This window comes from Nymphalis io, chromosome 5 (assembly GCF_905147045.1).
Source record: "Nymphalis io chromosome 5, ilAglIoxx1.1, whole genome shotgun sequence".
In the NCBI taxonomy this organism is placed as follows: Eukaryota; Metazoa; Arthropoda; class Insecta; order Lepidoptera; family Nymphalidae; genus Nymphalis; species Nymphalis io.
In genome coordinates this window covers 5,272,167-5,287,392 of record NC_065892.1, presented here as the reverse complement: position 1 = coordinate 5,287,392, position 15,226 = coordinate 5,272,167, and the positions used below count along the sequence as shown (strand labels likewise).

At 33.0% G+C, this 15,226-nt stretch overlaps 1 protein-coding gene across 1 annotated transcript; it reads right to left on the bottom strand.

Moving 5' to 3' along the window:
• Window positions 1-7,393: 7,393 nt before the first annotated feature.
• Window positions 7,394-8,293, bottom strand: LOC126768546 (uncharacterized). Its single transcript, XM_050486724.1, has one exon. The coding sequence runs from the start codon at window positions 8,291-8,293 to the stop codon at window positions 7,394-7,396; it is 900 nt and encodes a 299-aa protein (XP_050342681.1).
• Window positions 8,294-15,226: the final 6,933 nt, after the last annotated feature.

Sequence of the window (15,226 nt, the reverse complement as noted above, 5' to 3'; positions counted from 1 at the left end):
GATCATCGGTTAAGATTCACGCGTTCTTACCACTGGGCCATCTCGGCTCTCCGAATTACTAGCGCATTTATAATATTAGTATAGATTAGAAGTTAAAATTGACGTCCTAGACTTGATTGAATATTTATTTTTTATGCTACATACAGATTAAACAAGTAAGACTTAGACTAAACTAGATTCACGACTAAGTGTCGTTCTGTTATACGGGCTTAAATGTCACAATTTTATACATAGTATACTATGGTATACTATGTATAAAAACATTATTATAATTATGTATACTATGCCTAAAATTGGAAAATCGAAATCGGATTTCGGCCACGGCGGCCAATCTCAAGAGAGATAGCCAACTACGCAGGAGATATTATTGTGCACTAGTGTGTGCGCAAACACAGGTGCACTCTCTATTCCCTTACTCTCATAATCCGATGGGACGGCAATCCGACACGACCGGAAAGAGTTCAGGTGCAGGACCAACGGGTTTACGTGCTTTCTGAGGCACGGGAGCGTACACACTTCCAATTATATATATATATAATTGGAAGTGTGTACGCTATATGCGTATATATATATATATATATATATATATATATATATATACGCATATACGTGTAATGATAAATTAATTAGGAAAGGCGCGATAGTAATCCGAATGAACATATGTACATAATATAATATGTGTTGGGAATTATGTTAGGTATATATTACATATTTTATAATTATTAAATCTTAACTACTTCCGTGCGAAGCGAAGATGGACAGTTAATAAAAATATAATTTAAAAAACTGTTCGATTAACGGTTCTTGTGTATTTCTAACGTTGTAATTTTAAAGAAGAATCTCGACGACAATTGCGTCTCGTTTTCATAAGGTCAGTTGCTAGACCTTCTGACTGTCCACTGGGATATTTACGGGTTGTTTGTGGTACCGTGTATGACGTTATCAAATAAGAACATAAATATAAAAAAAACATATTACTCTATTGTTTTTGTTGTCTAAAAAGTTAAAAATTTTCAATCAAAATCTGTATGTTGTGTACCGTTGTGAGTTTTGTGTCTTTCTCAAGGAATAAACAGAAACGCTTAACCAAAATGTTATGTATTATAGTGCTTGTAACGGGGTCATTATGTAAAAAAAATTATTTTAAAGGCGCATTTGATAGTTAGTTCGTGTCTGAGAAGTAAACGTTATGCATCAAGCTTAACAATATAAAGCGAATATACTAGGTTCAAAACCAGGGTAAGCACCGCTGATTTTCTTGTGCTTGTCTCTGAAACCTGCATGTTTCAGATAAAATGTGTCACAACACACTAACACATGATGAGGCAGCGTGGTGGGATAAGCTAATGGTGTTAGGTAAGCAGATTGATTAGTGGGCCACCTGATGGTAAGTGGTCAACACTGCCCATAGATATTTGCATTGTAAGAAATATTAATCATTAACCTACCTTTGATAACAAGATGTTATGTTCCTTATGTCTGTAGTTACACTGGCTCACTCACCCTTCAAACCGGAACACAAAAAAATTAATATTACGGTTTGGCGGTAGAATATGTAATGAGTGGTCCAAGTCAACCTTCTCCTCCAAAAGGCCTCAGCCAAGCAGTGGGTCATTTACAGGCGGGAACTTCATTTTTAATGTCCTTAAAAGGTTTCTAAATTAGTTATTTTGTTGTCGACGTATTAGTATGTAACGGGATTATTGCTCGGATCGAAAAGGCAATACAAGTTTTCATATTAGTAACTGATGTGATTCATTTATACATATAAACGGCTATGTTTTGATGACACATTTGTAATAACATTATTAAAAATTCTATGGACACTCTCATTTCTAATATATATTAGCTCCCTGCTTCGCAAGGTTAAAATATATGCAGTTTGTTTTTTTAATTTTTTGTTTTTATTTTTGAAGGCCAAACATACAAAGAAAAATACTTTTGTTTTTGCGCCAGAATCCTTTACGGGCAGACGCAGAAATATGAGTTGTTCGAAGTTCGAATTTTCACCACAATCGGATGAATGGTTTAGTAACGCATAGAGGACAAACATACAGACATTCATTTATATTTATATAGATAGTTGCCTCAAGATTTTTTTGTATTGTAATAAGGTTAAACAAAACACATTATTATATACGTAATTGTTATTTAAAGAAAAAATAAGGTGGAGGTATTATATGTCAATTATCTGCAGTAAGATATAAATATCTATAAGGTGTATATCTTAACAAGTCTAAATGAATAATTACTATATTCTTGGTACTGGTATTCTCAGTAAAATGCACATTCCAAACCAAACATAGCTATGCGTAGAAATGTAATTACTGTTTATTTGAAAAATGTATTGGCGCGTCTTGGGCACCGGCTCGTTAGTCGTGCTGGTAAACGGCATGACGCTCTTTTATGCCGTCATGCATAATCGTACTGGCTCACTCACCCTTTAAACTGCAACACAGCAAAGCAAAGTATTGCTATTTGGTGGGAGTATTAATAGTGAGAGCATGGTGCCCAGCCAGACTTCAATCAATCAATCAATCAATCAACAGCTAATCGTTGTCCACTGCTGAACATAGGCCTCTCCCAAGGTGCGCCAAAGCTCCCTGTCCTCCGCCTTCCGCATCCAGTTGGTGCCCGCCACCTTCTTAAGGTCGTCGGTCCACCTGGCTGGAGGGCGCCCTACGCTGCGCTTGCCGATTCGCGGTCTCCACTCTAGGACTCGTCTGCTCCAATGGCCATCGGTCCTACGACATACGTGACCAGCCCACTGCCACTTCAGCCTGCTAATTTTGCAAGCTATGTCGGTGACTCCGGTTCTTTTCCGGATAATCTCATTTCTGATCTTATCCTTCAAAGATACTCCGAGCATTGCTCGCTTCATAGCACGCTGAGCGACTTTGAATTTGTGGACTAGTCCCGCAGTTAGTGTCCACGTTTCGGCACCGTATGTCATGGCAGGTAAGACGCATTGGTTGAAGACTTTCGTCTTCAAACATTGCGGTATAGACGACTTGAGGACTTGACGAAGGTTGCCAAATGCTGCCCATCCCAAGCGAATTCTTCGATCGGCTTCCTTCTCGAAGTTGTTGCTACCGACTTGTATTATCTGTCCTAGGTAGGTATATTCACTAACAACTTCGAGAAGTTTCCCCTCGACGTATATCGGTCCCGGCACGACATGCCTATTGAACATGACCTTGGTCTTGTCCAAGTTTATACCGAGACCGACACACCGGGAAGACTCGCCTAGGCTACGCAGCATTTCGGTGAATTGTTCCAGCGACTCTGCTATGATGACGATATCGTCGGCAAATCGAAGGTGTGAGATGTACTCGCCGTTTACATTGACTCCATACCTAGTCCAATCCAGCGTCATGAAAACGTCTTCCAACGCGTTGGTGAATAGTTTCGGGGATATTACATCCCCCTGTCTCACCCCTCTGCGCAGTTGGATCGCCTTCGTCTTACAGTCCTGGATGTGGACAGTCATTGTAGCGGCGTTGTACAGACATCTCAGTACCTCGATATATCTCCAATCGATATGACATCTCTGCAATGAGTCGAGCACTGCCCAGGTTTCGATGGAGTCGAAGGCTTTCTCGTAGTCCACAAATGCCATATACAGCGGCTGATTGTATTCTTCGGTCTTTTGCACAATCTGCCGAACAGTATGGATGTGGTCCACGGTGCTGTAGCCTGATCGAAAGCCGGCTTGCTCTGGGGGCTGGAACTCGTCAAGTCGTCTGGCGAGACGGTTAGTGACGACTCTTGAGAACAGCTTATACACGTGACTCAGGAGGGAGATTGGTCTGTAGTTTTTAAGAGAGTTTTATCACCTTTCTTGAAAAACAGTACCACTTCACTCCCGCTCCACCTTTCCGGGGTCTTGCCATGTTGGATGACGGAATTAAAGAGGCTTGCTAGCTCTTTCAGGACCGGAGTCCCGCCTGCCTTAAGCAACTCTGTTGTGATTCCGTCATCTCCCGGAGCTTTGTTGTTTTTAAGCTGTTCTAGAGCCGCCCTAATCTCGCCTTGGTCAACGACCGGGAGCTCCTCGGAGTAATGGTGCATAAGAGAATCAACTGAAACTAATTTGTGTGAATTCACTGACTATGTTATGACTGCAATGGACAAAGGATATCAGGTGGACGTTGTGTACACCGATTACTCCAAAGCGTTTGACAAAATCTCTCATTCTATCTTAATAGCAAAAATGGAGTTCATCGGTGTACATGGTGACCTCCTTAGATGGATCAAGTCATATTTATTGAATAGAAGTCAAGCCGTGACTGTGAAAGGATATTGCTCATCTTTTCTACCCGTTCCATCTGGAGTCCCTCAAGGCTCACATCTTGGACCACTGTTTTTTAATATATATATAAATGATGTTGTTTCGGTATTTGCATCTTCTAAATTTCTATTATATGCTGATGATACAAAAACTTATAAAATTATTAAGAGTGTTGATGATTGTATTAGTCTGCAAAAAGATTTGAATTTACTTAGCGATTATTGTACTACCAATTCGCTGTTTTTGAATATTAAGAAATGTAATTGTATAACATATACCAGAAAAAGAAAAGTGATCATTTACAACTACCGATTTAAGGAAGATGATATAAAACGTGTATCAGTGGTCAAAGATCTTGGAATAACACTGGATTCTAAACTTCTTTTCGATGAACACATAAATTCCATAACTTCTAAAGCGTTTCGTATGCTAGGATTTGTGCTGAGGATTTCCATAGAGTTTAAGCGTGTTTCAACTTTTGCTCTTTTATATAAATCATTTGTGAGACCTATTCTAGAATACGCTTGCACTGTCTGGAATCCACAGTGTAGTAAATATATAGAATTCATCGAAAATATTCAGGAAAAGTTTTTAAAATATTTAAAATTTTCGTCTATAAATAATTTGAATCAAATAGAAAAGATACCGACAACTGAACAGAGACGACTTGAACGTGATATGGTGTTCTTATATAAATTGATCCACAACATATTTGATTCCCCTTATCTCCTTTCTAAAATAAATATCAAGTGTCCTCGCCCTGGTAGTCGCAACAAATCTATTTTTGATTTTCCATTGACAAAGACTAAATATGCAGCAAATGCATTTATTAATAGATCATCTAAACAGTACAATAAAACATTTATTGAATGTGATATATTTCATCTCTCCCTTAAAAAATTCAAACTGCAAGTAAAAGAAATATTATACTCTGAAGAGCCTTAATTTACTCATGCATTTTTAATTAATTAATTATAATTTGATTATTTACTATTAAATTATTTTTTCTTGATTTAAAAATTAAATTTATATTAAATTAAATTATATAAATGAATTATATAATTTCATGCACCTATTAAATATAAAAAATGTCTTGTTTTGTAATTACTTATGATTAATTTATAAATGGAAACTGTTTTGGTTTAAGAATTGTTTTATATTTTTTATTTTATTGTAATTATTTCGCTGTTTGTTTCCTGTACACTAAATAAAATAAATAAATAAAATAAAATAAATAAAAATAAAAATAAGAGGGGCGCGCTGGTCATCAATACTGATTCCCACGGGTTTATCCGATCTTGAAGAGAACAACTGCCCATAAAACCTCTCTACTTCTCCGACAATCTCAGGCCTAGAGGTAACGACCCCACCATTTTCAGTTTTAAGTTTTGTCAGACGCGGCCTCCCAAACTTGCGAGCGAACACTTTCGATCCCCGATTTTGCTCAATCGCAGCCTTGATGGCACGGGTATTGGAGCGTCGGAGATCGCGTCGAGTCAGCGTTTTTATTATTCGATTTAAGGCCTTATCTGACAAAAACGATGGTAGTTCTCATCGTTTTCTCATGAGCTCGAGTGTCTCAGCAGAGAGTTTTGGTACGTTGTCTCTTCTCTGTGGCGGAAAACACTTGCGGGATGTGTTTTGCAGTATTTTGACCAGCGTGTCGGCTCTCTCATCAATGCTGCTTATGGGTTCCAACGCGGTGAATTGATTTTGAAGTTCCATTTGGTACTTTTCGGAGCCTTGAGCAGCTTGGAGCATGGTAGGTCCGAGAGTAGACCTCATCATTCTCGATCTTTCAGCTTTTAAGTTGATATTTAGAGTGCCTCGAATCAAGCGGTGATCACTTCCGGTATTAAACCTGTTGATCACTGAAACATCTCTAAATATGTGCCTTTTATTCGAAATGATAAAGTCTATCTCGTTCCTTGTCACGTTATCGGGGCTTCGCCAGGTCCACCTCCTCTGAGGCTTCTTTTGAAAGAAAGAATTCATCAAAAAAAGCCCCTGCGCTTCGAGAAAGTTTACCAGCATTTGCCCCCTGTGATTTCTGCAGCCCAAGCCGTAAGGTCCGACTTTCGATTCACCGCTATCTTGTACTCCCACTTTAGCATTAAAGTCTCCCATAACAACATTGTAGTGGGCCTTCGAGGTGTCGTTGAGGGCCTTTGCGATGTCCTCGTACATCGCTTCGACCACATCATCAGAGTATGTCGAAGTTGGCGCATATACCTTTACGACCTTCAGGGAGTACCTGTCGGAAAGTTTTAGGACAAGGTACGCTACCTTTACAGACAATGTATGTATTTTTTACTCTTTTCTTTTAAATTACTCCCTACATACTCGTATGTATGCTATTCGATGATGATATAAACTTGCTTGTGCGAGCCCGTCAGGTATTCTACAGCCGAATAGCAATATTTAGTAATGTTGTGTTACAGTTTGAATTGTGAGTGAGTCAGTTTAACTACAGGTATAATAGTTAAAACATCCCAAGGTTAGTGGCGCGTTGAAGATGTAGATATCATCATCGGAGTAATTTAAAAGAAAAGAGTAAAAAATAATATATATTTATATATATATACATACATTGTCTATGCATAGCAGCTGTTGAATGGTCAGGTAAAATAAAAAAGTATATATAGTATAATAAAACCCGAATGATATAGAAACATTTATGTTATTCGTTTATAAAATTGTTTATATAAAAATGTGTTGATATTTAAATAATGTATGCTGTAATAAAATATCATTTTAATTTAGTCTTTTGGTAACACAAAAAAACGTTATTATTATTATTCTGGATAAATTTAATTACAAATTAATCAAATTTACGGGTATTCATATAATTATTGAGACATGAAAAATGTAAGTAATTGTTTTATTGGAGTACACTTAAAGCTATTTTAGGCTCGACTTAAATAGTAAACAAATAACACTAACATAAAATTACACTAAATTTATATTAAAACCAAGATACCAGTATATCGCTAGATTGAGAAATATCAAAATTATAACCCTGGATCTATAGTACAGTAACTTAGTACATCATTATGGATTTTCTTTAATTATCTTTAAACCTTTTTTTTCTTAGTTATTTTTTTAAATTGTAAACCTTATTTGCAAGACATTATATTTACGATCTGATCGCTTTTTTTCTTCCTTATCTTTCGATGAAGAAGTTTCGCACATTATCATGTCTTCATCTATTGGATGATTTTTAATATTTATATTTTGTTTTAAATTTAAGCTCTTCACGCTGTCAACGGCTTGCATTCGCGCGTCATTTCTTTCAACTTTAATTTCTTGATTTATATTAAAAATATTTTGTGGTATTACTGTATTATTTTCATTTCGTCTTTTTTCAAGTCTAATGTCACTTTCCCGGTGCATGACAGATCCTCTGAAATTAACAATCACGGTCGGTTTTACCACGGTTTGAGATTCTCGATTACCTATTTGGCTTTGTCCAGCCATTGTATTCATAAATGGTTTATCATTCATTGCTTCTGATTCTTTAACATCTTCTTCACTCTTGTTTGTATATTTGTTTTTGTTAACAGGTGGTCTTGGTCGCTTTTGTTTCTTTGGTTTCTCTGTGGTAGGATTTAATTCGCTATATTCGCCGGGCGTATTCACATACAGAACAATTTCTTCTTTAGAACTCTCTGGATTATTAATACTATCGTTGCTCATAAGACTTTTTGGAAAACGATATTTAATTGGCGGCATTTCTAGTCGGTCGTTTCGTCGCGGCAAGAAATCGAGATCATTAGGTAACTGAAGAGATTCATTTTCAATTCCATATCTGTCGTAATTGAGTCCTAAATTATTTTCGTCATTTAAATTGATATCTTCGGGTAATTGTGCTCGCATTCGAAGTGATTGTATGACGTCATTGAATATAGACCGCTTTTCAACTGTTTTGGAAATTTCTCGAACCCTTGGTGGACGCGCGGTGACTATGATCATAAGATATGTCACACATATGAAACACTGCATCTGAAATTTGAGATAACACTATATGAAGATATATATTGATTCAGTTTTATTTAAAAAAATATATAAATGAAGTTTTTATAAACGACGTTTTTGATAGAGAGGTATTAGTGGCCTAAGTCACGTTGTAGGTACTTACAAATTCGTTCAATTAATATTTATTTAATTTTTTAAGAGTAAATATCAAATAATATTTAAAAAGAGTTTTTTTCTTACTTCAACCGAATATTTTAAAAGTAAGCACACGATTGCCACTTACACGGAGATGGAATTATTATCTCTATCCCGTACGATTTTTTTAAAACTAAACTAAGTAACTAACTTTCAACAAAATTTTTTACCTAAATTTATATTTTTAATGACGAAAATTGAATTTTACTTTTAGGAAACTTTGTAATTACAAAGATAAAACTTACCTTGCGTTGCTCGTTCTGAGTTCGAGATCTGACTGCTGTCTAGTCTAGTAAGGAGTTCTGTAGACGCAAAGGGTTGATTGAACCTAAGTGAACTAGCCAGGTGTGAACAACCGTATTGTTTTAAAACCTTATATGTGTTATGTTTTATTTAAATAAAAAAAAATATTTTATCATAGAATACTTGAAATAATTGAAATCAATTCTATCTAAAAAAGAATATATAAATGATATTCTGTGTAGAATATATAATATGAATCTGTTTTAAAAAATTTTAAGCGCTTTAATAATAAGAATACTGCTGTTAGTCATGTAAAGTTCATTATTGTTTAATATTCATATTTTTGATAAAACCGTTAAATTATACTGTAAAGAAATCCGAAATGCTATAAGTGTGTTTAATTTAATTATGGTATTAAAACATATAAATACAGAGCTCAGATTGGAACGGTGATAAAACTTTCTCAAAATAATTGATCAAAATCAACATAAAATTGTGATTTAATTTAAGGTAAACGAGTAAGCATATGCAATTACTGTGATACGGCTTTTACCCGACTGCCTAAAAAGGGAGTGTAATGTCTTCAGGTTTCATGTATGTGTGTACGTATATACATATGTGCAAATTATTATGTAAGTGTCATTTTCAAATTTCACTTTTATATGCTTGAACAGTTGTGAATATATGGGGTATCAGTCTTCGTTTTGTCGGTTTTTCATTTTATAGATTTAAGGAACTACTTGACGTTATTTAAAAATGCCTTCTAAAATTTAACTTTGAAATATGGATAATTATGGAAATTAGAAACATTAAAATATTATTGAAAATGAAGCATAAATTCCTCGTGCATGTAACTACATGCTTACTCTTACTGGCTTACTAACTTCTCAAACCGCTACATAACAAAACTAAGTATTACTGCTTGACAGTGAACATAATATAATGAGTGAATGTGACCTACCCAGGCGAGCTTAAAATTCAGGTTCTATTCTATTTCTGAATTGTTCCCATAACAAGTGATAGTGTAAATTGCAGTCTTACTATTAGATATATGTAAAAGTTTATAAAGGTTTTGTTCCCCTGAATAGATTAAATACCAACCTGTCTTGCTCAGTCGGGAACTAAGCTAACCCGGAACATATTAGCGAAGCAACTTCTTATTCAACTTGGGAATTGAATCTTAGTACCATGCAAAAAGGTTTCTGTAGTTGCAAATTATTTGCAACTATATAATGCGTATGTATTGTAAGTATTTTAAAAATAGGTACTGTATAGTATTTGTATTATATACAGATAGTTTTGCAACTTTGTTTTTGTATTATAACAATTTATAAAATTACGATGTTATTTCGATACTAAAGTAAAACGTAATAGTATTTTGAAATTTATGAAAGTAGTTATTTCTATTTTACTCGTGAACCTTAACCGATGATAGTGAGTTCCAACCCGGGAAAACATCACTGAATTTTCATGTGCTTGATTTGTGTTTCTAATTTATCTCATGCTTGATCTTGAAGGAAAACATCGTGAGGAAACCTGAATGTGTCTAATTTCACTGAAATTCTGCCACAAGTGTATTATACAAGCCCGTATTGGAGCAGCGTGGTGGAATAATCTTCGAAACTTCTCCTCAAAAGAGAGAGGAGGCCTTAGCCTAGCAGTGGGACATTTCAAGCTGTTACTTTACTACTTTTATATATTATTTCACACATCTAAAGAACAAATAAAAATAATTTCTCCAGAAAATTTTTGGCGGCAGAAGTTATGGGAACGGGGAACAGGTAAGTAGTTAGTATTTTTTTTAATGATTTTTTAACTTTTGTTTAGTTTGCCTTTGAAATAACATAGGAACAAATTTTATGTCACAAATATACTACTAAAACTCGTACTAAAACTTTATTTTACGCGTCTATTACAAAGTCTCAGTTACGTAAGTAAAAGTCTTTAAGAGCAAGGAATTCGATAAAAATAAGGTATATAATTTAATGGAAAATAATATATTAATATATAGATTATATATGATATAATTCGTTACTGTGATGTAATAAATACAAAATATATAATATATATAAGTATATATATATATATATATATATAATATGTATTTTTATTGATAAGAAAACAGTAACTCCTGATTTTACTACCGTTTGTTGGTAGAATTTACATACAATTATTACATACATACAAGTATTTGCAAAAAGAGAAATAAAATGTTTTTGCAGAGGAACGAATTGATAGCAAATTTGTTAAAATAATTATTGCTTTTTATTATTTTAAGGCGCAATTCAAATCATAATATTAGAAATATAAAAATAAATAAATAATAATATTTATCTTATTTTGATGAATTTATTAATTACTTATTTAAATATGTGCATGTAAATTTGCACTATGCTCACTACAAATTTCTTGATAATTACGTGTAAACTACATATTAAGAAGTAAAATTTAATAAGCTTATTTTGTTTTTATTAAATCCTGAAAATTATTTATCTCCCAAAACAGGAAATGCAGTTACTATGGCAATATTATACGCACACATTAATAAACTATCTCTGTCTCAAACGCGGTTTCACGGCCAAACGAAATTATTAGCAAAACTTTTTGATTTTGACAACTGCGTTTGACAGTGCGCGTGCGGTTCCTACAGATAATAATTAGTGATCTTTAGTTGTAAAGCAAAACTTTTAATAAATAATTAACGAATTGGCAAAATAAATATATATTGGACAAATAATAGGATAAATTATAAGCAAAGGAGTATATTACATGATCAAATCTAATAATTATTAAAATAACTGTTACCAAAAGGATGGATGTGTATACGTAATTGGCAAAATAAATATATTATAACGCACAACACAATCTATTAGACAAATTATAGGATTAATCATAAGCAAAAGAGTATATTACATGATTAATTATTAATCTCTTTTCAGTTTGACCAAAGTCTATAACCATTACCAAAAGGATGGATGTGTATACATATGCGTAATTGCGTACATGTGTGTGTAGTGTGTGTAATGTTTTATTTTATTAATTTAAGTTATTTCTAATGCATATTTATATATAGATCAGGCATGTTAATTAATTTACAGTATTTTAGGTTTCATATATCGCCAGGGAAGAGACTTTAAAAATATCAACTTGTATGTAAAATCTAATTTGGAATTCGCTTCAAAACGGGTTGGTATACACAATACTCAAAAGATATTATGGCTGTCAAAAATACACAGAATATATTTATTAGAAGATTAACGGGTAAATTTGGGTCCAATTCTATTAATAAGCTTAACATTTTGTCGATTGAGAATTACAAAATTGTAAATAACTTGAATCGACATTCAATGTCTTTAGTCAACAACATTTATATCAAGTGTCCACATTCCATTGCCCGTTCAAACCATACCTTTTATGTCCCTATGTGTAGGTGTATGTAGGTGTAACTGACTTTGCTAAAATTCGCTTTTTGTAAGATCTTTAACGTAAATTTGTATAAGTTCTTAGAAGCCTTAAAAACTGTATTTGTCATTAATATTCTTACCTTTTTTTTGTTCTACTTTTTAAATTACTTGTTAATAAATACTTTAAAATACTTTACTTTATATACTTTAATTACTTGTTAAATAACTTGTTCTTGTTAGGTTCACTCCAAACTTTGTTGGCTTATGTGAGACTTATTTTGTTATTAAATGGTTGTGTATTATATTATGCTATATGTATCCCTAAATAAAAAATATTTCACAAAAAAAAATACTTTTTGCACTCCTTTTCTATCTAAACTTTAACTGTGCAATATTTCATTCTTCTTCCTCCACGCCATTGTCATAAAAGGGGTACAAAGTTTTTGCTTCACGTATTTATAGATTAGGACAATAGTAGTGAAGTTTGAACTTATTTGAAGTTTTATGAATACTTAAATGTCATGAATTTAAGGAATCATAATTATTATGAATAGTATCAATAACATTTTCTTTTGGAATAACTATTTTCCAAGCTAAATTATTATATAATTGAAATTTTGGTTTACAAAATCTATAAAGAACATGGTTTTCAACTCTTTAATTTTTATACCTTAAAGGATATTTTTGTCAACCTAAAAATATTTTATGATACCAAGGATTATCAATTTTTTCATCAGGATAAGTTATTTCCAATGGAATATCAATACCATTAATTTTAATACGAGATAATGTATCAGGCGAAACTTGTAAGCTTTACCTGTACCTTTTTTATGAATTATATTAAAAGTAAATTGAGATGTACGAGCGGCCCAACGTGCTAAGCGTCTGCTTGGATTATTTAAATGTAATAACCACTTTAAACAAGCATGATCTGTTATCACAGTAAATTCCATACGAATACCTTCAATATAGGGTCTAAAATGGTCGATTGAATCGAATACAGTAAAAAGTTCTTTTTCAGTTGTACTGTAATTAATTTGACATTTATTAAATGTTCCAGAATAAAATGCAACCGGATGTTGGTTATCATTATCATATTTCGGACACAATACACTACCATGAGCTAGCATCAAAATGCAGAAAAAATGTTTTATTAAAATCTGGACATGTTGATTACTACAGGAGCAGTTAATAAAGCTTGTTTAGGGTTTATAAATTAGTTTTCATTTCTACCACTGCGAGTAAGATTTGTTAAAGAATTAGCAACATCAACAATTTTTTCTACAAATCTACGATAATATGAACACATACCAAGAAAACTATGTACTTGTAGGACAGACAGAATGTACAGTTGTAGGACGAGGAAAATTTTCTATTACAGTTAACTTAGAAGGATCTGTATGTAAACCATTACTATCAACAACATAGCCTAAGTAACGTAAACGTTCTTACAAAATTCACAATTTTTCAAATTAATAGTTAAACCAGCTTCTTTAATTTATGATAAATTTTACATAAAAGAGTTAAATGAGTTTGAAAATTACTAGAAATTGATATTCAATTATCTAAATATACAAATACGTTAGAATCGAATTCTAAACCAAGAAGTTAATCTACTAATCTTTGTAGTTCTGCAGGAGCATTAATTAAAACAAAGGACATACGAACAAATTCGAAAAATCCCTTTCCAGGAATTACGAAGGCAGTCTTCTCTCTGAAAGTTTTTTCTATAAGAATTTGTAGAAAAGCTTTAGACAAATCTATTGCTGTGATAAGCTTAGCAGCACGTAAATTATCTAAAATCCGCGATGTGTAAGGTAAAGGATATGAATCTTTAAAAGTAACAGAAATTAATTTTCTGAATTCTGAAAATGATTCTAAATAAAGTCATAAACCTCCATCTCTTTTTGTAACGGCTAAAACTGGAGAACATCAACCGATTATGTAAAGACAAAACGAAACCTCGAAATACTTCTTATAGTTCAGTTATTTCAATTTGTAATTTTAGCCGTTTCCGAAATTAGCCTGAACAAACAGACAGACAAAAAAAAATGATATTTTTGATTTTGATAATTCGCAAGCAGCCAACCAACCTTTAATAGAGGCTGTTATTTTGAAATCACAGACAGACAATTTAATTTTTCTTTATATGTATAAATTTAGACACGCGTGTCAAGCCAAGTTCAAGCTGACAGAACTGCCGAAAAGCACCTTGTGTACACGAACCATTTGAAGCCACTTTTGACTCCCCTATAACTCAAAAACTAATTTATATAAGCATATCAAATTTGGCTCGTGTATTGCGAGATTTATATGTGCTTTAAATTTCATATCAAACCGTTATTTAGTTATTAACGTCCAAACATCGTCATTTTTATCACTGACTGACCTATAGATAAAAAATTTAATCAAGTTTCAAATGACCTAGAAAGTTTAAATTTGGCATTCAGATAGGTAGTTGGGTGAATACCACGAGAATAGAGTGAAAGGAATAAGTAAGAAACTAGATTTTTTTATCATTTTATTATAATTTTTCAATTAATTCATTCTATTAGGAACCCTTACTTATAGTGTCTGTAATGTAAGAATCAGCAATAAAAATTTATGACAGCCGGTCTTTATGTGAATTTTAAGGTCTTCACGTGAATATGTAACGAGTGGAAGACAACCCTTAATATTTTTTTAATCCAAGCATATCAGTTTTAGTACTTATAACTAAGAGTATCATTACTTATAAATAATTAAATAATAGGTATTTTGGATCACTCCACACGGTGTTGCAACCAAATTGTAATAAAAGCAAGATGCGTAAAAAAATTCGGATACTGAATGGACAATTTACTCGAACATTTCAAAGTTACAAGAAAATATAGAAATAACAATAAAAAAAAAACAATTCGCACTTAAGTATAATAAAAGGATAAACGACAGTTTGGACGTCTGTGATTATAAAGTAAGAAGCATGTAATGTCACTCTGGTCAGAAAACAGTAAGGTAAGGTGGATATTTATATTTAGATTGATGATTATTGTGTACTGTGAATCCCTGTAGTTTCTCTTAAAATAAAATCTTCTTCTTCTTCTTCTGCCTAGCGTTTTCCCGGCCTAGTAACGCCAGG

Excerpts from the sequence above, each read along its gene's own strand:
- LOC126768546 (XM_050486724.1), bottom strand. The coding sequence starts at position 8,293 with ATGCAGTGTTTCATATGTGTGACATATCTTATGATCATAGTCACCGCG.